The sequence below is a fragment of the Eschscholzia californica genome, unplaced genomic scaffold (genome assembly GCF_041429995.1).
Source record: "Eschscholzia californica isolate CP2 unplaced genomic scaffold, dmEscCali1.0.p SCAF_4, whole genome shotgun sequence".
Classification (NCBI taxonomy): Eukaryota; Viridiplantae; Streptophyta; class Magnoliopsida; order Ranunculales; family Papaveraceae; genus Eschscholzia; species Eschscholzia californica.
Window position 1 is genome coordinate 17,587,706 of NW_028238461.1, and position 24,898 is coordinate 17,612,603.

The 24,898-nt window shown below is 37.2% G+C and overlaps 3 protein-coding genes across 6 annotated transcripts; all 3 read right to left on the reverse strand.

Annotated features, from left to right (window-relative positions):
• Positions 1-3,670: 3,670 nt before the first annotated feature.
• On the reverse strand, positions 3,671-7,232 carry LOC147543321 (pentatricopeptide (PPR) repeat-containing protein). 3 transcript variants are annotated; one of them, XR_015239675.1, is made up of 2 exons: positions 4,337-7,232; positions 3,671-4,219 (listed from the first exon to the last, which is right to left on the reverse strand). XR_015239675.1 is itself a non-coding variant. In XM_086673092.1 (2 exons), the coding sequence occupies exon 1, from the start codon at positions 6,758-6,760 to the stop codon at positions 4,502-4,504; it is 2,259 nt and encodes a 752-aa protein (XP_086529218.1). In that variant the 5' UTR covers positions 6,761-6,812; the 3' UTR covers positions 3,671-4,219; positions 4,461-4,501. The 3 variants fall into 3 exon arrangements, 2 of the variants coding, with proteins under 2 accessions (XP_086529218.1, XP_086529217.1); XM_086673092.1 differs by having other exon boundaries at positions 4,461-6,812; XM_086673091.1 differs by lacking the exon at positions 3,671-4,219 and having other exon boundaries at positions 4,281-6,806.
• An 897-nt stretch (positions 7,233-8,129) lies between these two features.
• LOC147543322 (SMAD/FHA domain-containing protein) lies at positions 8,130-16,870 on the reverse strand. The gene is made up of 12 exons (XM_086673090.1): positions 16,147-16,870; positions 15,669-15,754; positions 15,322-15,401; positions 13,612-13,667; positions 13,282-13,330; positions 12,863-13,009; positions 12,047-12,142; positions 10,673-10,786; positions 10,470-10,597; positions 9,954-10,198; positions 8,745-9,563; positions 8,130-8,658 (listed from the first exon to the last, which is right to left on the reverse strand). The coding sequence occupies exons 1-12, from the start codon at positions 16,548-16,550 to the stop codon at positions 8,609-8,611; spliced, it is 2,274 nt and encodes a 757-aa protein (XP_086529216.1). The 5' UTR covers positions 16,551-16,870; the 3' UTR covers positions 8,130-8,608.
• A 2,298-nt stretch (positions 16,871-19,168) lies between these two features.
• BLOS2 (biogenesis of lysosome organelles complex 1 subunit-like protein) lies at positions 19,169-22,397 on the reverse strand. Of its 2 annotated transcripts, none has more exons than XM_086673094.1 (4): positions 21,926-22,397; positions 20,883-21,182; positions 20,341-20,531; positions 19,169-19,440 (listed from the first exon to the last, which is right to left on the reverse strand). In XM_086673094.1, exons 1-2 carry the CDS (start codon positions 22,025-22,027, stop codon positions 20,916-20,918), a joined length of 369 nt encoding a protein of 122 aa, XP_086529220.1. In that variant the 5' UTR covers positions 22,028-22,397; the 3' UTR covers positions 19,169-19,440; positions 20,341-20,531; positions 20,883-20,915. The 2 variants fall into 2 exon arrangements, with proteins under 2 accessions (XP_086529220.1, XP_086529219.1); XM_086673093.1 differs by having other exon boundaries at positions 19,169-19,486.
• Positions 22,398-24,898: the final 2,501 nt, after the last annotated feature.

The following is a 24,898-nucleotide window of genomic DNA, read 5'->3' on the forward strand; positions in this document are numbered from 1 at the left end:
CGTTTTTGGTTTCCAATTTTTCTGTGTTACGGTATAATTATTTTGGTCGATCTGACTTGATTAATGAAGTTTGGAGATGGAGACCAGAAATCAAAAGAAATATTTGATTGCATTTTGCTTTGTTATATTGTCCAGGTATTATAGGTGCACATTATAAGTGAAAAATTTGTTACTACAACTTGTTTATCATATCGAATTTACTATATTTTATATTTTAGGTGAATAAAATCTTAATTGAATGACCCTGAATTCTGAACAATTAAGTCCACCGACAGAAAGAAATAAACATCAGTCTCTCTCTCACTCTATATATATTTCAGATGATTTTTTGTTTGATCTTTCTTTTATTCTTTTAAGTTTAAACCATACATTTGGTCTTCTTTTACTGATCAAATATTTTTTGATATCCAATTAATTTTTTCAGAAACAAGCTATGACATACTTAATGTTATCAGACAAATTAACAAAGTAAGGGAGCTTACTATTTTTTATGCGCATTTGTAGTCGAGCAAGCGGTGGTGGCATCTCCGGTGGTGGAGATTGACCAAAGCACTAATACATCATTAAGTATAATAGATAACCACCTAAGTTAAATCATTAATGAAAGAGGTCTAAAGCTTAACAACATGGAACATGTCTAAAGCGCGACAAATTTTTTACTTTATTTGTACCTTTAATAACCCAGGTTCAATCAACCATAGATGCCACCTCCTCTAAAAATCGAACTCAAGACATCCGAAATTTTGGAGTTTATATCAACACTTAAGGTATATGCAAATTTAGAGGATTTCACAACATTGGTTATGAACCTTCAACGGTTCAACCCTTCTTTTTTTTATGGATAGCACCTTCTTTTTTTTCTTTCCATTAATTCTTCTGAAAATTAAGGTAAAGGTTGTCTGTTTTTCGCCCAAGGATGTCCATTTGGTGACATAAATAAGGTTAGTCGCCCTTATTGGTACAAAGTATTTACTAAGGGTAGGTAAATTTATGAAGGACTTGTTTGGACTTATATGTGAAATAATTCATGACATTTTCTTCCACAGTCATTGAGCTCACCGAAACCAACAACTAGAGATAAATATAGACTTGATTCAATTGAAGGTCCCATCCTCACTGCACTCGTAGCTGCTAATAGCACCCACTATTCTTTTTCTTCTTCTTCTTCTATTATCCTTCTTTGAGTCATAATCAACATTTTATCATGGAAAAACCTTGGTGTAGAGAGAGAAAGAGAGTAAAATCATGATGGGAAAAACTTTGATTTCAAACCAACCTTTATCTCGAACCAGTTCAAACCCCAAAGCAACTGTCAGACTGACCAGTCCGAAACCTGCCAGACTGGCCAGCGTCCGAACCTTTGTTTAGAATTTCAGATGGATCGATGCGTTTACAAAAATGTTAAGGGGGACAAAAGATGTTTGTGGTCAAAATAGATTGACTTTGGTCATTCTCCACCACCGGAGACTAACAACATTTTTAACGCGTGCTTTTAGCCGCTCCCTTTCACTGTTCGAAGAGAATTTGTGGCCCAAAATTAAGTTGGATGGTAGTTAATGGCTGACAAGGCCATGTGCGGAGTGACTCTAGGAGTTTAGTAGGCGCCCCAACTATGCCCCTATAGCCGCGTCTCCACAATTTTTTTTTATCAAATTTGCTTACACAAGGGCGTCATTAGTACTTATGTAGGATGCCACAATCAACACTAGGTCCCAAGTGGTCGATAGTGTTGACATAAAATCTGAAAACCTAGAGTTCTCAGGTTCAATTCCCTGCGGAACTGAAATCTCTGGTTTATTGAACTTGAGTTATTTAAGGTATAAGTAAAGTATTTGATGGGTTTTAGGCCACTAGTTTAGATGGGCTTTAGACATGATAATTTAGAGTGTTTAGTTTCAGGCGGTTATCGTGCTTATCACATCTTGATGGTGTATCAATGCCTTTCTAATGACTTTATAGAATCCTAATCAACCTTCCAAAAATAAAAATACGTGGGATGCCACATAGAACGCCCCTTGTAGTGGACACGTGGAATCCAAAATATTATGACCGTCTGTAATAACTAGCATTGTGGACTCGGAGTATATTTCATACGTTCTCACGTAGTTTGGAAGACAATGAAATGAAACAAAAAGACCCCACAAATGAAGGCAACATAAAAGAAATTTTAGCAAGTCTATTATGTAAAACTACATGATCATTTGTATAAAACATCTATTTGCAGTTTGGGAAAACACAAGAAATGTGTACTAAAGTTGCAACCTTATGAATTGTTAATATTATAGGCTTGCACATCGTAATATGAGTTAGGAAAGACCATTCAATTCTATCCAAAGCTTTAGGAAAGTAAAATTTAGACCAAAATAACTATTATCTCCTCTGATTTTCTTGTACGAGTGAATAATTTCTTCACTAATAATAATGTTGTCAGTGTTTGTCTGATAGGAATATTTGCAGCTCGGAAAGGGGATATAATGGTACTTAAATTTGTCTTAATCTATCTGCCAGGATTTTAGTAAGGGGTATTTAGTGTTTGGGACAAAGAAAAATACCAACATTAGCATTTGGGTCAAGAGTTTGTCCGTTATAGGTTTTGGGTCACAGACTAACTGTTGACCCGGTTGACTAGAGACGGTCGTTAACAACCGTTAGTTTGTGACCCAAATGCTAATGTCGGTTACGTTGGCCTTAAAATTAAATATCTTAAGAGTAAATTGTAGTGCCAAAATAAAATAATATTGACCAATCTAACAAAACTACAATGTAATTTAGAAACATAAATGTTCATCGAGTTCGATATATCGATCATATTGGGAACATGTTTTATTCTGCACTTAATACGCGCCATCAAATAGTTGCGTCTTTCCGTTGCAAAAATCATTGTACCAGTGCCTTGAAATATGAGATTCTTTTCCCTACAAATTCTCTAGATCACTTTCTCTTTGTTCTCATGACACTCATCTTTCTTATCGTGAAACTCTCTACACTTTTCAAAATATTGTTCACAAATATCACATGAACTTAATTATCTTCCCGAGTGTTTGATGCAGTTGTCGTCTGGGAATCTCATTTGCCGAGTTCTTACGACTGTTTTCTTGATACATTGATGAGGTATATGCTAAGCAGTATATCTATTGGAGTGATAGTTGCTAACACCCCTGAAATTCACACATATGTCATTAATTTCCCTTAAGACGCCCGTGTTAACTTCCAATGATTAAAAGGTAAAGTTAGCATACCTAGATCAGATTCAGCTTTAAAACTCTTGATGTCAGATTCAAATTCAACTCTGCTAGGTCAAGCCGAGAGGTATTTATTCTCATTTTCTGAGACTGTTGGCTCAAACAGGTTGATTAGAACTTGAGATGTTAGTGGTGGTAGCAATATAGCGAAGATGGGAAGTGAACACCAACAAGATGCCCTCTTCCTGAGAAACTCAGTCGCCCCTAAAGGAATGAATTATATTGTGCCTACTCCTAGAAATAGCAAGAGAGTAGAAATATTTGGTATTGTTGTGCCAAAATGAATTGAGTAATTTCTAGATTCTATTTTTTCCGTATGCTCTCTTGTATACATCTATATCACGACTCATGTGGATAGTGAGCCCTGCTCTCTCCACTTTTCGCCATATATAGCTTTGTTTCTATTGCGAAAGAGGAAACTCCAAGAGTTATTCGATGGAAAAAATTTATATTAAATTGTGTAAAGTTACAAGTACAAGGGCCTCAATAGGTTTGAGAGACCAAGCTGAAAAAACTCATGACAATGATAAAATTGTCTCCCCATTGTTAGCTCAAGAGTAGATTAAGGTGCCTTTCACCCTCAAAAGAAGCCTCCTTTTTAGCTTCCAAATGCCCCATAACACGGCACGAGGGATGAGATTTCCGAGCCTCTTTCCATCTTTTCAGGTATAATCCCTCCCCCACAAAAACTGCAAATCTTGCACCTTGTCAAGAACTATCAAAACCATTCTAGTTGAATTATAAAAAAAATGCTCAAACCTTCGATCCTATATCATAATGAAAACGATATAATTTCGCGATTCCTCATTGGCTTTACATAAGATGCACCTATTAGGCATGATCCCTCGTCTTCTGCCTAGGTTTTCTAGCGTTGACTTGAGATCTTTTTGAGACATTCCGTCCAAACAAAAATAATCACCTTCTCCTCCTGAGCGTTAGTATCAAGAAGCAAATATAGTAGCTTACTCGATGTGTACCTATGAAAACAAATAATAGTGTCAGGCACTGATGATATGGTATGCAGGAAAGTAGATAAGCAACATAAATTTGTGTACTGAATGAAACTTTTAGTTTCTACTGAGAAGAAGAATTACTCGCTTATTAGAGTTCAAATGACCTCCTCGTCTAGTATAGGGTTCCAATGCTTTTCCTTGTTTTTGTACAGTTCTTTCTTTTCTTCTAATATACTAATTCAAACTTTCCAAAAAAGAAAATGACCTCCTCGTCTAGCATTCGCCGGCAAAGAAAGATAAACTTCATCACCAGAAATCTCCACATGAGCATTTTCCATCTTTGAACAGATGAAATCGAACAGAATCTCTTACAAGAATCTCTCTTTGAGAGACCTTTGAAATGAACTTTGTTGCATTATGACAATCTGCACATACCCTTAGATTCTTCACAACCCTTATGGGTAAACCAGAAGGTATAAAGATCAATCCAAAACAGATGGCTAGTTTCTCGCTATGATGGTTTAGCATCTTTATCTTCTCGGCCTCATTTACGTCATGAAGAACCGAGTTCATGTCGTGGACATAGCCTATCTCTATCATCTTGTGGTATAATTTATCCAATTCGGCATAAATCAGGTCTGAAAATTTGTTTGACCGATCATCAGCTGAGAAAACATGGACTTCATTCTTATACTTGATCCAACTATAACCAGGTTCCTTCTTCACTCCCTTATCTCTCATTCCTCTTCTTAAACGAGCCACTTCGTCCCACTTACTATTAGCAGCATATATGCCTGAGAGCAATATATAGCTAGCCGGATTCTGTGGCTCTAATTCATGTAAAGACTTAGCTGCCCATTTCCCGATTTCCATGTTACCTTGAGATTTACATGAGCTGAGTAGCGCTGCCCAGCCGATCGCATCAGGGTTACATGGCATCTTATTTATAAAATCTTTCGCTTCTTCTAACTTCCCCGCACGACTCAGAAGATCGATCATACAAGTATAATGTTCAGGAATTGGTCTAATTCCGTGTTCTTTAACCATGGAATCGAAATACTGATATCCTTTATCTACCATTCCGGCTCTACTACAGCCTGACAGAACCCCAATAAATGTAACACTGTCAGGTTTCATACCATTCTTTAGCATCTCTTCGAATAAATCGATAGTTTCTTTCCCTTTTCCAAACTGAGCATACCCTGAAACTAATGCAGTCCAGGTGACTTCATCCTTGACATGAGCTTCGTTAAACAACCGATGAGAATCTTCAATACTTCCACATTTACCATACAAGGTGATCAGTGCATTAGAAACTGTAATAAAGGAAATCAAACCTGAAACTAGAGACTGGCCATGAAATTGAGCACCTTCTTCTATGCTCGCTATATTAGCACACGAACTAATCACACTTCCTAAAGTAAAGTCATCAGGCTCAACACCGCTTCTCTGCATCTCACAGAAAATCCGCACGGCTTCTTCAGATAACCCATTCCGACCATAACCCACAATCAAGGCCGTCCATGACACAATATTTCTCCGATCCATTCGCTTAAAAACTTTTTCTGCATACCGTATGCATCCACATTTTGAATACATATCGACAAGAGCACTACCCACATAAATGTTATCCTTAAAATTTGTCCTAATAATATAAGCATGGATTTGTTTTCCTTTTTGTAATGCCAAAATACCCCCGCAAGCGGTTAAGACACTTCCGAAAGTGTACTGATCAATTACCAAACCTTCAAATCTCATCTCTCTGAAAAGATCCACGGCTTCTCTCCCTAACCCATTTTTCGTAAGCCCGGTAACCATGGTAGTCCATGAAACTGAGTCTCTTTCAGGCATTTTTTGGAATAAACGTTTTGAATCTTCAACCATTCCACATCCTAAAAGCCCAGCAATCATTCTATTATACAAAACTAAATTCGTTTCCGACATTTCCTCAAACACTTTCTTTGCTTCACAAATTAGCTCAATTTTTGAGTAAAACCCAACTAAAGTACTACCCAAACAAACATAAGACTGAAACCCAAATTTCATTACCTGCATATGAATTTGCAAACCTAAATAAACAGAAGAGGTATTCGACGCCAATGTCAACATTGTCCTAAATGTAATTTCACTCAAATTTGTAGAACCACATTTTACCATCATTTTATACACTTTAATCGAATCCTCTGGATACCCATAATTCGAATACCCTGAAATAACAGAATTCCAGGAAACATCGTCATGATTCGGCATTCGATCAAAAATCTCTTGCATCTTAGAAAGCTGATTGCATTTGGAATAAGAGGAAAGAAGTGTGTTCCATGAAAAGAGAGTTGGTTGAGGAATTTGATCGAACACATTGCGTGCATAAACAATGTTATTGAATTTTGAATAGGTAGTAATGAGATTATTGGATAGAAAAGTATCTAAGTAAATTAGGGATTTTATAATTAAGCAATGGAGTTTTTTTAATTGAATTTGGTTGTTAGATTCAACGCATGATTTTAATAAAGAACAGTAATAGTTTACAACAGCAGTAGACATATTAACTGTGTTTTGGTAGGACATAAACTGGACTTCATATTGTGAAGCTCTTCATGACTCCCGCCCTTTCTATATTTTGTGAAAACAAGGTTACGAGTGATTTATAAAGGGAGCGCCTAAAAGCACAGGAAAAATTGTTGTTAGCACCTGGGGTCAATCTCCTTTGACCCCAAACCTCTATTGGCGTCCAGGCACGGATCGACCCGTCTGAAACCCAATGCAAGGGTTTAGACTCGGACCAGTCTGAGAGGTTTCAGACTAATCAGTCGGAAGCTTTGCTTAATGCTTCGGACTGACCAGTCTGAGAGTAGGGTTTTCAGAGTATTTTTTTATGGTGGTTTTGGATCAAGGTTATTTCTCTCTTTAACTCTCATCGTAGATCAAGGTTGGCATAGAATCAAAACTCTTCCAATGATGGTTTTACTCTCTTTCTCTCTCTCTCTAACTCCTCGTTGTAGATCGATGATGATGAGCTTGGAAGCAAGGTTGTTTCCATGATAATGTGGTGATGATGACGATGATGATGATGACGACGATGATGAAGGATAAAAGGCCAATAAAGAAAGAGAATAAAGGGCTGGCTGTGGACTGGGTGGGTGCCTCCCCAGTGGGCACCAAGTCCGTACTGGGTGCTATCGGGCACCTGACGCAGACAACAATTCCGTCGGGTGCCTTTAACCGCTCCCATTTATGGTCAGTTTCATAAAGTTTGGAACTTTATATAAGACATTGCCTTTTGGTAATACTTGCCTCACGGCCAAACGGTTTGGCCAAGTACTTCGTGTTTTCAATCGAATTAGTGCATGAAAAACCTAAAATCTGGACCCAAATATAAAAAAAATCCACACAAAAAAATTAATGTAAAAAAAATCATTTCTAACACTTTAAATCAGTGGAGAAAAGGCGTAAGTAATGTGATATTAGCAACAAAACCGCTGCTTTCGAGAGCCAGGAAATCAACGTCGAGAAAGAATTTTAAAAGGGATGTGGTAATTTTTCGGATTTTATAGGGATGAAGTCATATTTTCGATCTTTTTTCGACACCACTTCAACACCTTCATCCTGAACAACCTTCAGAGGCACCGCATTGTCCATCTCTCTAAACCAGAGGTAGTGTGGATGGAGGTAGTGGCTGGCGATTATTAGGACCACATAGTGAAGGAAAGAGAGGATAAAATATAAATATTTTGCATCTTTTGTCCTTAAATTAGGTCACCCTCTAAAATCTAACCTACCAAAGTTAATTGGGTCAAATTGGATTAAGGGCGGTTTCTCGGAAAAGTCTACTTTGTCCGCAACGATTTCTTCCATCCCAAAAGCAGTAGTGGCCTAAGTAAGATAATTTACCTCCCAAAATCAAATGATACATAGCCTAATAAAAATAAACCTCCCATAATCCACATGCTATCATCCCATTTTATTTGCAATAGAGATCATTTGTTAACGAAGACAGTTAGGGTTTCTTTTCAATGACAAAACAAGAAGAATAAGGCTGACTTATCCGAGACCTACTTTCAGGGTGAAGTGGAAATGTAGTAAACATGATATATCCTTGTCATTTCCAGATCTCTCAAACAACCCCAGAATATCAGAGAACTTGAGTGAACAACTGCCCAACTCGAGACAAGATCTCTCTACAAAGTACATCTTTTCTTGTAGTTATTTTGCTCTTTCCCACAAAAGTGATGTTTCGAGTCCCATCTTGATGCTTTCATCAATGGAAAGCACTCGAGCCCATAAAATGCATATCAGCTTTGAACGATACCTCGCGTACAAAGATTTAGAGCTCCTTACATGGACATTGAGCATTACTAGGCCTGCTTTCTTCAAAAATCTTTGGCTAGATAACAGAAGATCTACGAGATAATTTCATCAGTAACCAAGACGATCATTCAGCGAAGTGCGCCCATCTCCCGATTGTCCTGCATCGACAAATTCAGGAACATCAGACTCCAGTTGAATAAATTAGTACATAATTCTTAAACTGGTTGAAAATTATAGGTTTTACCTTCGGGAGGCACCCATGTCTCAAGATCTGTTTTATCATCTTCAAGAAATGCAGGTCTCTCAGGACCGAGCACTTTTCTAGGTTTCTTTGCTTCTTTCTTCAATTGTGATGTTTCATTTATTTCAGCGTCATCCGATGCTAAATACCCCCGTTTATGCTTCAACAACAATGCCACAGCATCAGCAGCCGCAGATTCAGTTTCCACCGAGTCAGATGTCGACGTTTCCAAAGGCGCTTTTTCGTCATTTTCTTTAGGTTTCTCGACATTCTTCCTTTTCCTTATTATTAATCCAGGGGCAGCATCTTCAAGTCCCAGTTGCGGATTTTCCTTTGCATCATTTACAGATTCAAGAGTACTCTTTCTGTCCTTATAATCAACAAACTGATCCGCTTCACTCATATCCAGTGGAACTTCCTTTGGTTGATTCTCTTTCTTTTCTATGTCATCTGTAGCTCCAAGCCAGACAGGTTTTGTTAACGTATAAACAGGAACTTTACTTTCTTTTACTTCAGGAGTTTTGGTATCATCAGCTTCTGTAGGCCTCTTAGGTTCTTCTTTGGAAATACTTGGATTTCCCTCTTTAACGGAAGAGGTATCTTTCGCCTTATTTTGTATAGTAGAACTCTTCTTTTTTTCTATCTGAAGTTGCTTCCTGACGGGAATGTCTGAGTGATTAGATTTTGATGTCTCTAGTTTTGAAGATCGTTTCTTAGAAGCTTCCCCTGTTGGATCTGCGATCTTTAGCAAGTAAAGGATCCTGTCCAGCTCCGACTGGAGAGTGGATAATTCTGTCTGAAGTTGTGTAGTAGTATCAAGCACTGAGAAATGAGAAATGTAAATCAGCAACACAAAAAATCCTTACAAATTGATCATTGATATTTCAATTAGCATAAAATGACACCTATGAATTATAAATTCTACCAGAACACAATGTTTGACAGGGTCGTCTTTTGGAGGCAGAAAACCTTATAAGTACCCCAAAGACATAAACTCAAGCCTAGATCCTAATCATCTTATAGCTTCACATTGAGGCAAGCCTCAAGTTTTAGTCTTAGAAAATCACACAATGCCCCAGAGTATACACGGAGGTGAATAAAGACCCTGGAGGGCTCAACCAGACTAAAATAAGATCACTAGACAGTTTGTACCACGCAAATTAACCAACTTGAAAATGTAATGTTTTGTTCACTGGCACAACTAGGAATTACCTATTTTGGATGAAAGCCCTATCATATAAGCATCAAGAGCATCTTCACTTTCTGATGCTTCTTCAACCTTCGGTTTCACCTTAGTCTTCTCATCCAAAATTAATTTTGATTTGTTCTCCATTTCTTTCATGATAGCCTCTTTCTTGTCAAGAAGAGAATCAGCTGTTTCAACAGACCCAGTTTCACCAGCCTTTTGGTTGATGGCTTTCTTCCTTGTTCGGTCATAAAAATCATCATCATCGTCACTACAGAACATAGAATTGCCCATCAGAATTAAGAATAACCATAATGAGTATTCGAGTTATGAACTACGGAAAATAACAGAAACCAATTTTCTGTTCACAATAAACTACAACGGAAGAACAGGAAAGTGGTCCAGTCAACCATCATACCAACCAACAATTAACATTTCCAAATTAAAAGCAGATCATACGGGCAATCGGCATACGGCTACTTCAACAAAGTCAAACTCAAAAATGAATCGTTAAATATCTGACGAGACAAGGCTATGAGTACCTTGGACCTTCTTCTTCATCCTCTGCAGCTCCTTTTTTCTTACCATGTCTTCTACCTGAACGTGCACCTAGACTTTCTTGAATACTCTCATTTAAGGTCTCCTCCAAGCTTTCGAGCTCTTCTAGGATCTGAATATAAAAAAATAGGAAATTAAAACAGAAAAATGAGTGAAACATAGAGAAGTGTTTGTGTAGAGAGTTGACCTGGGCTGTTCGTTGTTCATTCCTAGCTATCTGAGTTTGCTGGCCTTGTGTTAGTCCACCCTGACCAATGTCCTTAGATCGTATCGCATCAATTTCTTTCTTCATATTGGCTATCTTTTACACAACAAAATGGCAATATTAGTGAAATGAAATACCATAATCAAATTACCAACACCAAGGAGCTAATATTAAACAATAGAGCTAATCAATTAAACATGACAACCCCAATTACCAAATAACTAACACCAAGAAATGATTAGCATCAGGGTCAGGAATACAACTCGGTCGGGAGTCTCGGGACCCACACAAACTCAGTGGGCTTACACACAAATTACATGACAATGTGTCAGGACAAACATAGGGTTTTCAAGTAGTGGCCCAGCTCGGACTTGGAAACAGAACTTGCACTAAACTTGGGTTTGATTTGGCTTGAGCCTTGACCCTCAGGCTACCCGAGGGAACCCAAGCCCAATATTGTTTTCTTTTCTCTTCACAAAGAACAAGAATAAGCCCAACTCTGTTTGTTACAGAAATATCATGGACAGAAAATGAATCCATAATCACTAATTCTTTTCCTTCTGTACGCTCTATATCTTTATGCCAATCAAACATCCAGCTTTCTAGTTGCTTCAAATACTGAAGGGAAAGATCAAGCTTCCAATATGTGAACGGGGTTTGAATGCAAGGAAACCCATTATGTATCGTGTACAGTGATCGTAGATAAGACAGAAGAAAAGTTTAACCACTAAAAAGGATGTTTACAACCAACCACTACAAGGAATTGGAGAAGCATAAATAATCTACGTTGTAACTATGTAATATATCGCTTTTTTTCTTTTTTGCCCTACTATATAAATGAACTGAGTAAACGCCATTCTTGCTTAGATGGTTGAAGTAACAATTCTTGGGGAATAAACATGTGTCAATACGAAAGTTGCACGATATCTCACAGTAACAACAAACCACAAAATCAACTGTTACATTATACTGACATTGTTATAGATATGTTTTGCACATATTAGGAATTATACTACATAAATAAATCTAAAACTGCAAACAATCAGCAACACCATGCCTCAGAGAAGTTGATTAGATAATTTCTGGAGTCAATGTTAGCAAAAACTGGCGTTCATACTTCATATAGCAAGAAGAATTCAAATAAAACAAAACTACTGATTCATTTTTATCATAAAGAAGACACAGGAGTCAGGACAACCCCGTGACAACTCAATTTGGAAAACACAACAGGGCCAAGCGGATACCAGGACAACTGAAGTGTGAACAGGAAAAACTACAAGGGATTTCTGAAGTATATGCTATATCTTCAAGTATAAAAGAGAGGGAAGTATAAGGAAACAGAAAATAAGTTCTTGCCTTTTCAGTTCTTTTGATAATTTTGTCACGTGTCTTTTGCTGCCTCTCTGTAAGCTGCCCTTTGAAGGTTTGCCAAGTTATTTCCTCTGTATCCTCCTATACATTCAAAAAGAAAATGGAGTTTCCGTTGTCATCTTATGAAAAAAATGAGAATAACAGTCAAATGAAGTACAGAATACTAGAGAAGTAAATATATATCAAATACTTTCCATGTTAGATATAAATCTCTGTTCTGAATGTGCATTTCTATGAGACAAAATTGCCTTAATGGTTTTATTAGTAAGCCACTAGGCCCGAATTCTTTCTTGGCATACTAACATTTCATATAGCTACTATCTATTAGTAGGACTAACAACGGCAACTAAACCAGTATGACCTGTAACCTATGTCATAAACTCCAACCGTACTGTTGGACATTTCTCAAGTACTCTCTCGTTGCCAATCTACCAAACCAAGTAAGCGAGTTGACTGATTCTGAAAGTCATTCACTCCTCAGGTTGGTGACTAATCTACGGAGTTGACTTCCCGAATAAATCTATGACATGGTGGTAACGTAAAAGTAGTAATTTTCCCTGAACACGTGTTTGTTCAACGATTTAGCCTTCCACCTTCCAGTTTGACAGCATAGCTAGAAGTGTTTAGTCCCTGACTCACTCATTCACAGTGTAACATAACAACAGTACAACACAATCATGGGATACTAACTTTTAAGCAATTACGTAATCTGATGATGTATAAACAAAAACTATAGAAATGGTTCTGATTGTAACTGAAGTAATCTTCCAATGCAATGTTTTACATGAACATCCCACAAACCTCAGCTTCTTCAATTGCATCCTCTGCCATGCCCCATGAGATCCCATCGGCTAGAGATGCTTCTAGTTTCGCTCGTCGAAGTGAGGCTTCGCGATCTTGCATCATCTCCCGAATCTTAGCAGTTTTAATCTTAGTCACGTCAGCTTCCTATACAAATACATCACCATTAGCTATACCGAAAGATTTTAAGCAAGAAGTTGCCTAAGATTAAACACAAATATCAATGAGAGAAGACCCTCAAACTGAGGAACAGACAGAAGATAACCATGTGAAAAAATTGATAACATCCCTAAAGAGACACATGGGCAGTTATTTTATCCCCAGAAGGGATATATCATATGTTACAAGTTAAATTTTAAAACCATGAATTAAAAATCAAGATATTGAAATTGCTATAATAAAAGAAAGTGCAGTCTTACCGGTGGCATCAACTCAGATGGTCCTTGGAATATGTACAATCGAGAAGAGCTGTTCGGTATCAAAAGAAGACATGGGTTATTAAAACAGAAAAGAATGAATAGAACACGTAGAAACCCAGTCTAGATGATTGGTCCTTTTTAAGATAAAAATAATGCTCATATTCTAGAGGCTTTTATATAAATGGAAACGAAGTACTCTATACAAAATCACTCATTGTCATCCAAGTAAAATACAACTAGACAAAATCCAGAAGCACACAGAAGATAATCCTTGAAACAAAGAAAAACTTCAGAATAGAGAGAGTGGCAGATCGTTAGGAGTTCACTTACTGGCCAAATCGTATCACGTCACCAACATGCAACTCTGTGTATACCTTTTGCTTCACCTGAGCATGAGAGAACCTTTAGCTGTTAGGGAAAGAGATATCATGACTTACTTATTATGAGCCGAAGTAAAGTAACTCCTTAATTAAATGTACTCAGGCCACAACAAAAAGCACTTTTGGATTTTTTGATGTATTAACGTTAATGCATCATGTGGATATGAAATTATAAGTAGAAGTCAAACATATGTAATGATAATTGATATTTTTTTACTGGTGAATGAGATTTGATGCTAATGATGAACATACTGACTGGATGACCAAGCCTACCAGACAAAATACAAACAAAAGAAACAAAGAGAATATAACGAAACCACTTATGAACAATTTTAACAGCCCGCGTCCTATAGGAGTTGATGTAAAAAACTTTCTTCTAAGACAATGTCAAAGAAAATCAGATTTTCTCTAGTAATAACCAAGGAATGAAATTTCAGTTTCGGTGGAAAGTTCGGTCGGTCCAAAAGTTGAAACGTTTCGTTGAAATGTTTCGGTCAGTGTAGAAATCTTACAATTTTACAGAAATGATAGAAATATGATGCAATTATGTATAACAAGATTATTAAACCATAATGACGCATAAAAATGATGTTTAACATTATCTATTAGTTTGAGGGAGTATTAACAATTACACGGTTACTTCCGGGGGTAAATTGAATAATTATTTGGCTATAACACCCAAAAGATAACATTCTTACTGATAATAATTAACAAACTATGTTAGTTTGAGAAGGTATCGTCAATTACACAGTTATATTAGAGGTGTTACTAAGATAAAATCAATTTAGGCAGTTAAGTGAAGGCGTAAATCGTTCAAATAGATTTAAAAACCATGGAAAACATAACATAAAAATCAAGAGAGATCTAAGAGAAATGAAGATGAAAAAGACGAAGAAATGGATATGTTTCTAGTATTAGTTTCTCCGATTTTTGCTAGATTTCTACTATATCGGTAGAAATTTCCATCATGTCGGTGGAAATTTCGATATTTCCAACAACTTCGGTGGAAACTATGCAGGAAATAGTTGTAAGTGTTATTTCGTGCACCTAATCTCATTTTAGGAAACGTTTCGCGAAATTTCGGTGAAATTTCGGGAAGTTTCATTCCTTGGTAATAACCATTGGAAACTTCCAGTCCGAGACGGCCACTAATACGAGCATTGGTTCCGACACTAGCAGGAGGCCTCGGAGACGTCGGAAATACGATAATATTTTATACCACGGACAGATAGTGTCTTAGGTTATATATATAAATATACCAATTCAAGTTTTATATAGATCAATTAACTCAAGGGTTCAGTGTATTATCCACTCGTTAAACCTCTGATCCAAGAATTACTAGGGTTGATCGTGCCAGTGAGAACAACTTACTCGCCGACTTATTCAAATTTCAATATATAATTGGTAAAAATGAAGAAACAACGGCAAGCTCAGAACTTAAATATTCCAATACTTGGATTTAAGTTGATGTTTTCGACAATAGTATTAGGTCACTAGTTGCAACATAATCAGATTCCCAGTGTCGAATCCAAAGAAGCAACATTCCAGATTATCAGTTTATTGTCTAAATTATCTTAAAAAATAAATTTCATGATGTCATATAACCATATAAGCTAATGATACTAATAGCACAAGGTACAGAGATATGACAAGTAAATACCTGTTTCTTATTGATGGAAGTTCCATGTGTACTGCCAAGATCGTAAAGGAATGCATCTCCACTTTTTCTAAACTGGAGAACTGGCAAAAGAGAAAGGAAATGAGGCACAAAAATAATAGTAAAAGAGTAGAATTTCCAAAAACCAAAAATAAAAAAAATTCCTAATCAAAAGGGTTGGAGCCTTTTGTACATTACTAACAATTACTAGCATAGAACCATAATGATTAATATTACTACATTATCAAAGTTTAAAGAAGTTCGTCTATCAAATAATCTAACTATCTAAGACAAAACACATAAATTTAATTGATTAGTTTGAGTTGGACAAATCAAATAAAAAGGCATACCCGCATGAAATCGTGAAATCGTCGGGTGCTCAAGAACAAAATCACATAAATCCACACGCCCAAACATATAAGCTCCCTTATCAGACCTGTAAAACCTCAAAGTACATAAAGCAACGAATCATATATCAAACTATAACTCTAAAATGGCAAACAAATTCTCATGAACTATAAGAATTTTGCATTATCTTCAAGCATTATAGGATGCTAAAAATGCTAATTAGGAGGTTAACAACTCATCTTTTTTAGCCCAGATAACAGAATTCAAGCTATGAATCTCCACTTACCAAACCTTCTCATTTTAATTAACCTAACTACATTCCATCACCATACTTCAAAAAACTAGAGTTGAAATCTACAAATTTAATCTTCTAATTCCACAATTTCCAATAAAATGCAAGTAAATAACATGGCAATTTTCCCCCTTTTTTCCAAGTTCATCATAATAAACAAAACAAAGCAGAAAAAAGAGAGCACTTACACGTCGAATTTCTCGATGATTAATCCATCCTTGAGAACCTCGAGGGAGAAAGGATGACAAGGGGGTTCACTCCAAGGAGGAATCTTATATGGAATTGCAACATTAACTGGTTCAGTAGAGGTAGAATTAGAGACAGGTTTTGGTTCAGGAGATTCATGGATCTCTTCTTCGGATTTTTTATCTAGAGAATCGTTGTTATTTGATTGAGGTTCTTCTGGAATACTAATATCAGGAGTTCCTTCATGAATATCTGTATCAGTTTTTTGGGTACTAGGGTTCTTGGGAGGGGGTGGACCCATGGGGACTTTCATTGTTGAAGAAATGGAGTTATCGTTTGGAGTTCCTGAATCAGATTTGGAAGTATTAGGGTTTCGGGGAGGGGGAGGACCCATAGCTTCCTTCATTTTCTTGTTCAGTATAGAGAGAGAGAGAGAGAGAGACTCCGCAGCAAAACCAGACGAGAACTTGAGATGATCTAGTACACCAGACTAGAGAAGAAAGTAAAATCGAAGGGCAATTGCTAACGGGGCGGCTACTATCGGTACCCGCCCAAAAAGTTATAAGCGGTCGGCTCTTCTAAAACTAGCTAAAGTGCTGTAAGCGGGCGGTCCAAACAGCCAGTCTGCCCGTGTTCTTTCACTTCTCTCTTTCTTTTAGTTTTAGTTTGATTTCTCTAGCAAAATCTTCATGGAACTCCTGTATTTCTTGGTGTTTTAATAGGGGTATGATCTAGGGCTGGGAAAACGGTCCGGAAACCCGCGATCCGGCCCGTTCGGCCCGAACCGTGAGAGACCGATGACCGAAGCAGCCCCGAGTCGGGCTAACCCGGCCCGATATATCGGGCTAATAGGGTCGGGACTCGGACAGGTTCTCAATTCCGAGTCCCGGCCCGTTAAGCCCGTTCGAGTCCCGGCCCGATTGGTTGCCCGTTAGTATAGCCCGATAAGTTGGCCGTTTGTAGAGCCCGAATAGTAGCCCGTCGGTAAGCCCGAAAGTCCGCGAGTTTTTCTTTAATCCAACGGCTGAGATTAAATAATATCTCAGCCGTTGGATTTAAATAGACCACCTATAAATACCCCCTCTTCTCAGGGTAAAAACCCTAATGCCTCTCAAGTCTCACCGAACCCTATCATCTCTCTCTCTCTTCCGCCGCTCTCTCTCTCTCTCTATTTCCGCCTATCTCTCTCTCTCTTTCCGCCCCTCTCTCTCTCTCTCTTTCAGCCTACTGTTGGTCGAACACTAGGGTTAAACATTTTGGTCGAAGTCTCTCTTTCATCTACTGTTGGTTGAAGTCTACATCTTTCATCTACTGTTGGTCGAAGCCTCTCAATATGGTTAGTATACATCATCATCTCTATGTGATTTTCCATTAAAGACTATGGTTATGATTACTTATGGTCGAAGTCTCTGATCTTCACATCATCATCTACTGTTGGTCGAAGTTGGTCGAAGTTTATGATTACTTATTGTCGAAGTCTCTGATCTCTCTGTTTCATGGCTATTCCTTACCTCCATTAGTAATCGAGATAAAATTCAAAGAACTTGATCGGGCGACTATTAACGATTTCTTGTATGATTACTTTTGCAGGATTTGCAATTTGGTTCTCAAGAAAGTATCACAGGCTGGTTGGACAGGTTGTAGGGAGATGACCAGTAGAGCTAAAGCTTACCAAGAATGGAAACGGAAGCTGAACTTCAGTTTTGTGTCATCCCTTCCACTTGTGCATTCTCTTCCTCATTTTGTGTATGCTCATTCTTCTGTTTAGAAGGTTGATGAACAACATTCGTGGGATGAGAAATTTAATGGTGATTCTGAAAGTCGAGCACGAAAGAGCTCTGATGTTCGGTCACTAGGCCAGGTTGGCAAGGGAATTTTGGTGAAGTGCAAGCAATTCGGTGGCGACTATTTGTTGAAGAGATTATTACATGGTGAAGATTATCTCGTTCGGTTCGTTTAGATCTCTTTCGAACTTCTCTCTGACTCTTGTCTTTAATGTTTCTTCAACGTTGAGATGATCAAACTATAACTTATGTTCTTAAAGGCTTAGAGATTTGTGTTGTTAAGTGGTTTGTGTTCAATGAACAATGCATATTATATACATGACCTAATGATAGAGTATCCGCGACCATAGTTTTCCTTGTTTTGGCAGCAGTCGGCATAGTTTATATGATATGAGGTTTTATTATTAAATTATTGTTTTATTATTAAATTATTGTTTTTTTATTAAATTATTGTTTTATTATAGATTATTGTTTTTTTTTTTTTTAATAATTCATTAAAACCCGAGCCCGCCCGACCCGAGCCCGCCCGACCCGAGCCCGTTGAAACCCGTTCGGGTAGTCGGGCTCGGACGGGCTACGGGCACTTCAAGTCTTTGATTTGCCCGGCCCGATCCGCCCGGCTCACTACCTCGGGCTCGGCTTATCCGAGCCCGATCCGCCCGAGCCCGGCACTTGGTAGCCCGAGCCCGACCGAGCCCGACCGAGCCCGCCCGATTCCCACCCCTAGTATGATCTATAGTTAATTTGTTGAAGATAGTTGGTTGGCTCCTACGCATCCCGACTAAGGTCTCACAAACGTGCATTTCCCTTACGCATCCAGTTGCTTCACTAATGTGAATAGGTTATACAGAAGGGTGGGTTTGTTGGTTATATACCCTTATGCGCGTTCTTTTTTCGAACCTTTTGGTATGTATTGCCCTGTTCTTGCTTTTCTATTCAAGATGGCTTTACAACAGGTGTGCGGACTTAACTCTGAGAGATCCGCTTTGATGTTGTTGGCTAGTGTTGTAAGCTGGATAAGCCAAAAGAAGCTTGAAAGCGCATTTTGCCATGCTAGATAGATTAAGGCCCTCAGGCTCTGAAGAAAAGCTCAAAAGGACCTCCACTTTTTTTTTTTGTTAAAGATCAATTCTAAAATCCTCCTACTTTTTTTTGTCTATTTTAGGAGAAATTTTATCCCCAAATCAAGTGTTGGGTGATTTTTGAAGTGGCTAAACCCTTGCAGCATGTTTAACATCAATTTCTTTTTTAGTTGCAAGGACTACTATCATTATCAAATAAAGGAGTTATTACAATACAAATGAAAAAAAAATAGGTGTGACTATTGTCCAAATTCTATTACAATTATAAGTTCTAGCCCATTTAGGTAAACTGTCTGCATGCATATCTCCATCGTGAGGGATGTGAGAGAATTTGATGCCTAAGAATTGTAGAAGAAATTTCCTCGTCTCCCAAACATGAAACTTGGGTTGCCACTGAATCCGTCAGCTTTGGTTCATAAGTATTAATGAACTAGAACAATCCAATAAAATGTTCCGAATCAATTCGGGCTGAACATCTGATATAGTAAACAAAATCTCAGACTCAACAGCAAAAACAATCTATTTTAATTTGAATTCAAAATTAAGACTCATCAAGCCATCTTTTTTTTTTCTTATTTTGCTGCCCACTTATTTGCATTTTATAAAAACTTTCAAAATCATCTTTTTCTGTTTGTGCAACTGGTTGGCAACTAGTTATTTACCAATGTGGTGATTATATGAAACTTCACAATGTTACTAGTAGCATCCACCAAAACTGCTGGCAGTAACTAGAGAGAGGCCATGTTTACAAAATGTTAGAATGAAAAGAAGCTGCAAAACAAATCGAGTAATTACTCTGATTCTAATCTTTCGCACTGTCATGTGCTCTTCAAATTGGATTGTTAGTTCTTAAGAGTTCTCTTGGGTTGTCTGTGATCAGGGCATATTATATTTGACATCCAACTTCTGCTAATCAAAGTCATAGGGTTCTCCTAACATGTGCCCTAAATGTTCACTCTTCTTATAGCTCTAGCTATGGTGCACATATCTCCACCACTCCCTTACGATCGGTGCACTAGGAATCGAATTATTTAACAGAGCCGCTTAAGCAGTGTGAGCTCATGCTGAAAAAATTGGAACAAGATTGGGCATGTACTGTGTATAAAACCTATGAAAAAGATGAAACAACCTATCAACAAGATATGGAAGTTAAAATTGTCGGGTTTAATTTACTTTGACTAAATTAAAGTAAAGAAACAAAAACCTTTAGCATTTCGAGTAGTGAGTTGGAATTGTATATACAATGTTCACACATCAAAAGTTGCAAATTCGTACCTGATCACTATCTTGATACACTATTTAAATCCTGAGAAGAGAAGTGACTACTTACTATATTCTTCAATAGTTTCTTATTTTAAAGAAGTTGGAGAGCTTCCGATCCCTTTGTATGTCAGAGACAAGAGATCGTTCGTGTTCACGAGAATTAATCCTCACTCGATGACGACTAGCAACTTGGAGTAGATAAAAATACGAGCTTCAGCCGCAATGATCCGGTGGTTCTAATGCTTGAGTCTACACTACCTGCGAAAGAACAGACCACAAATTGTACCGATTAGCATAAGGATCGTAAAATTTTAGTACAAGAATGCTTCATTTCGCAAAATATTTACTCAATAGTGTGATTGTTTATTCCCCAAACTCAAAAACACCACTTTACATACAAGTCAAACTCTTTTAGTACCAAATCTTAATATCACAACTGTAAATGGAGACACAATGTCATATACAACGACATAAATAGATTATAATTACGGTGTAGGAGAAGTGCATCTAGATGAATTAAAGAACAAAGGACGAATTCCTCGTAACATAACAAGATTAGAACAATTTCAAGATAATGTTCCATCATATGATAAATTAAAACCAACTTACTTTTAGAAGGAAAAAAAATGTGAAGAATTGTAATTAGGAAGGAGAATGCTGATACGCAGATTGTAGTTTTGTCTCCAATAAAGATACATATTTATCAAGCATAGAGACTACGGCTTCAAATTCTGTTAATTGCTGCTCCATAGCATCAATCTGCTGAACATATTCATCAAAGTTTCCATTTTTCGCCTTCAACTGTTCCACAAATACACGTAAACCAGAAGCTACATCACCAAAGCCCTTATACTCCTCTGTTACTTTGATATTCATCTTCTCCAAAAGTTCAAGTAGATTATTCGTTCCCTGAGAATAGTAAATGAAGTCAAACCCCATCCCGCGAAAATCATAAGTCAAAGTTTCATTCTGAAATATAACATGATTTACAAACACTGTGCCTCAAGCTGCCTTCGATATTGTGAAAAATCTAAACTTGGGTAATGTCTCAATGCAAACAGAACCCCAACCTACTTAGATACACAAGTTCTTTGCTCATTCTATCAGATTACTACATTTTTTTTTTGAAATCGTTCAAATGTTCAAGCATGCAATAATGTTCAAATTATTTATGGGGTTTTCTCATTAAAATGAGTATAGTGGAAGTCTAATGTGATTTGGCTCTCAATTTCTAAAACAAAACTTGAGTTAAAAAGGTTAATTTTGATCAATAATAGAAGAATGACAATCTTATTTTTTTTGCTCATTAAAGAAATGAGAGAATTTGATAGTGAAATTCAATCAAATACAAAGGGTACTCATCAAATCTACCTAAAAGTGAATAACTTTTTTTTTTCCTTCTCTAGTATCATGAAAACCTAAAAGACAGAAGTGAAAGAAATCAAGGGTAAGAGAACAAATCGCTCTTATAGAATAATTATAGGACCTAAGAGAGAGAGAGTAGATATGGATGGATCTAAAGTTCGATTGAAGAAGAATTCAGAAAAGGCCGATGATTGACAACTTGAATTGAAACTCTAACATTTATCTTTGGACAATAGATATGATTATGATAAGATAAACCCTAGAAATCAAATGAGAGAGAAAGATACCTGGAGTTCGCCTTTGATCATAGAGGAAACGTTAGTGAAGAGATCTTGGAGTGATTCAGAGAGTTCGTCACTCTTCTCCGCTTCTCCACCCCTTTCATCCATTCCTACTACTTCTTCCCGGCCTCTTTCCTTTTTCCCTCTGGTCGTCGGAATCTGCCTGCTAGCCTGCCCCCTCGCTCGTCCTTACCAGAAACGTCCTCCTTTGTTATATGGCCGCTGTTCTGGGCCTTGGGCAGAAGAAATTGGGATGGAGGACTTCAGTGGAAAAATTGGTCAATCAGGTTTGTCCAAATTGACTTATTAGATAAAAGGACAACCTCATTTTAATTTGTAAGGGTGATATCAGTGACAACCCACACTCCCTTTGACATGATAAATCTAATTTGACAGTATTTAGTTATAGGTGTCTCCAAATCGGTACTCCTGCCGATTCGACTTAAGGTCCACTGAATTCAATATGTAGAGTTAATACCTATGGACCCATACCCAATTTTTTTTTAAAATCCCACTGAAGATGTATCGAATTCAGCATTAATATTTAAGAATTGAAGTTAGAGTTGAATACAGTGGGACAAGAGCCGAAATATATGATAAATTCAGTCCAAATACATTAATTTGAGTTGCATTCCACAGTTCTCGAGTCATTTTGGCTCGGTGGACTTGAGCCGATTTTTAACCAAATCAGCTCCAGTTCACCTATTTTAAGTTAAAAAAGAATGTGGGAGTGCATGTTTGGAGAGGATACACTTTTAACTATTATCTCAAATATAATGGCCCCAATAACGGGGATGCCCGATAACACTTACCGCCTTTAGAACTTTCCATTCTAAGAACCCAAAATGAAGTGTTTTTTTAAGTCCCTTCCTCTCTTTCTTAACCATCATTATCAAACACTACATCTTACCACCTCCACGGACCACTACCATCTTTCTCTCATTTTCATCTCTCCATCATTTTCCTCTCTCTCCTTTTTTTTTTTTTTTATTTCTTTGTGCAATTACCGTGGACACCAAAAGAGTTCTTAGTACTGTCACCAACCTCTTCGCCCAGGACGAAAGTGACTCCCCATTAAGGCTTTTCGTCGATTGTTCTCCTGTCATCGACAAAGAGTAATAGAGTATAGAGCGAATGTGGAGTGGGAGGAGATAGAGATATGATAAGGAGAGATAAAGAATGAGATGGAGGATGAGAGGTGGTAGAAAAGAATGGTGATGAATATGAAGATAAAAATATAGGGAGGTACTTTTGCTAAAAGAAGAAAGATTGAGGAGTTTCAAAATCAATACCCCTACATGCTTCTTATACTTTTGCTAAACGAAACATAACAAGAATCTTTTGGGTGTCAGGCCACTAAGATCCAACTTCAGCGCTTAGAATACAAAAAAATTTGGGCCAACTTTTGCCTCAAACTTGTTGAGCATTTGTTACGCCCTTTTTGCCCACTAACTACGGAAAAATCATAGCAAATGAAGACCATTTACTATGAACAATGGACCGTATGAAAAAGCTCTCTCCAATTTTCAGAAAGTTTGTGATATAAAGTGAATCATAGCAAATGGTGACCAATAGCTACAAGAGATTTATTGCGTAACAAAAACGTCGTAGCTAAAAGCCCGTTGTTTTGTAATATTATGTTGAATCCGGCAGACTACTCGGAGTCCCCTTAGAATTTTCGTCACTACAGAGATTTTTTTCTATCCCTAAAGCATCATCCAGTTCTATTTTGTTATAAACATTTTTCTCGAGAGAAATCGTTCTTAGATGAGTGATAACGTGGCTTTCTTTCAGAGGCGCAAGATATGCAAGAAAAAAAGATGAATAAGAGAATGATATCCTCTCTACCATTGTGTAGTTACTGTTATTCTTAATGATTAACAAACTTAATATGAAAAATCAAATAAATGATTATTCCAACAACAATCTTACTGCTATCTTCATAAAAATTATAATAAACATTGTTATTTATTCTTTTTGGAGAAACCAGAGTTAAAAGCGCTTATAAAAGTTAAACTTTCTTGAACATCAAATTTATATTAGGATTTGGATATATACATATATAAAAAGATAATTTAAACAACATAAAACTAATAGAAGGTCACAACAAAAGAAGACGATAACTAGTCGAGCTGAGTGATCTCTTCCCTTAAGACAACAATCCACTTGTTAATTGTAGCAACAGTATAGATGAGTGTCTCCTAAGATACAATAATTTACTTTTCAATCAGAGTGCACTTCCAAGCGGAAATTAAACAAACTTACAATATGTATTATGAGCTTTGAAATTAAACAAACTTATACTCCAATATGTAATATGTCTCTGAAATTTCTGAGAAAGTATCGAGATTCACGTCTCTTACATGTATAAAGTGTTATACCACGATTTTAAACCCAACAATAAAAGAACATTTTACCTGGGGGTTTTCGTACCGAATCAGGTAGTTTTACCACTTAGTTTCGGTACGCTTTTACATTTTTCTCCTATAGTATGTACATGTTAGGTTAATCCCACATTGGTTGTGGAAGGGGCAAGGGTGCGTTAATAAGTATGGGAGAAGTCTTACCTCTTGAGCTAGCTTTTGGGGTGAGAGAGACCCAAGACCACCCAACACAGATATTAGAGCTCAGGTTATAACAGGTCTCGGCCCAATCACTATTGAAGTTAAGAGCCAATGTGTGAGGGGGAGGTTGTTAGGTTAATCCCACATTGGTTGTGGAAGGGGCAGGGGTGTGTTAATAAGTGTGGAGAAGTTTTACCTCTTGAGCTAGATTTTGGGGTGAGAGGCATAAGACCACCCAACAGTACATACTGTATTACAAAAGCGTGCTGGATTGTGGTATATTTAAAAATGAAAAAGCCGAGGATAACGAGAACTTCAACCTAAAGCACATCCACACATATGACCGAAAACGATTGATCACATATGGTACCCTCACTGATGCAAAAAGTGAGACAATACTTATGGTAAAGATTTA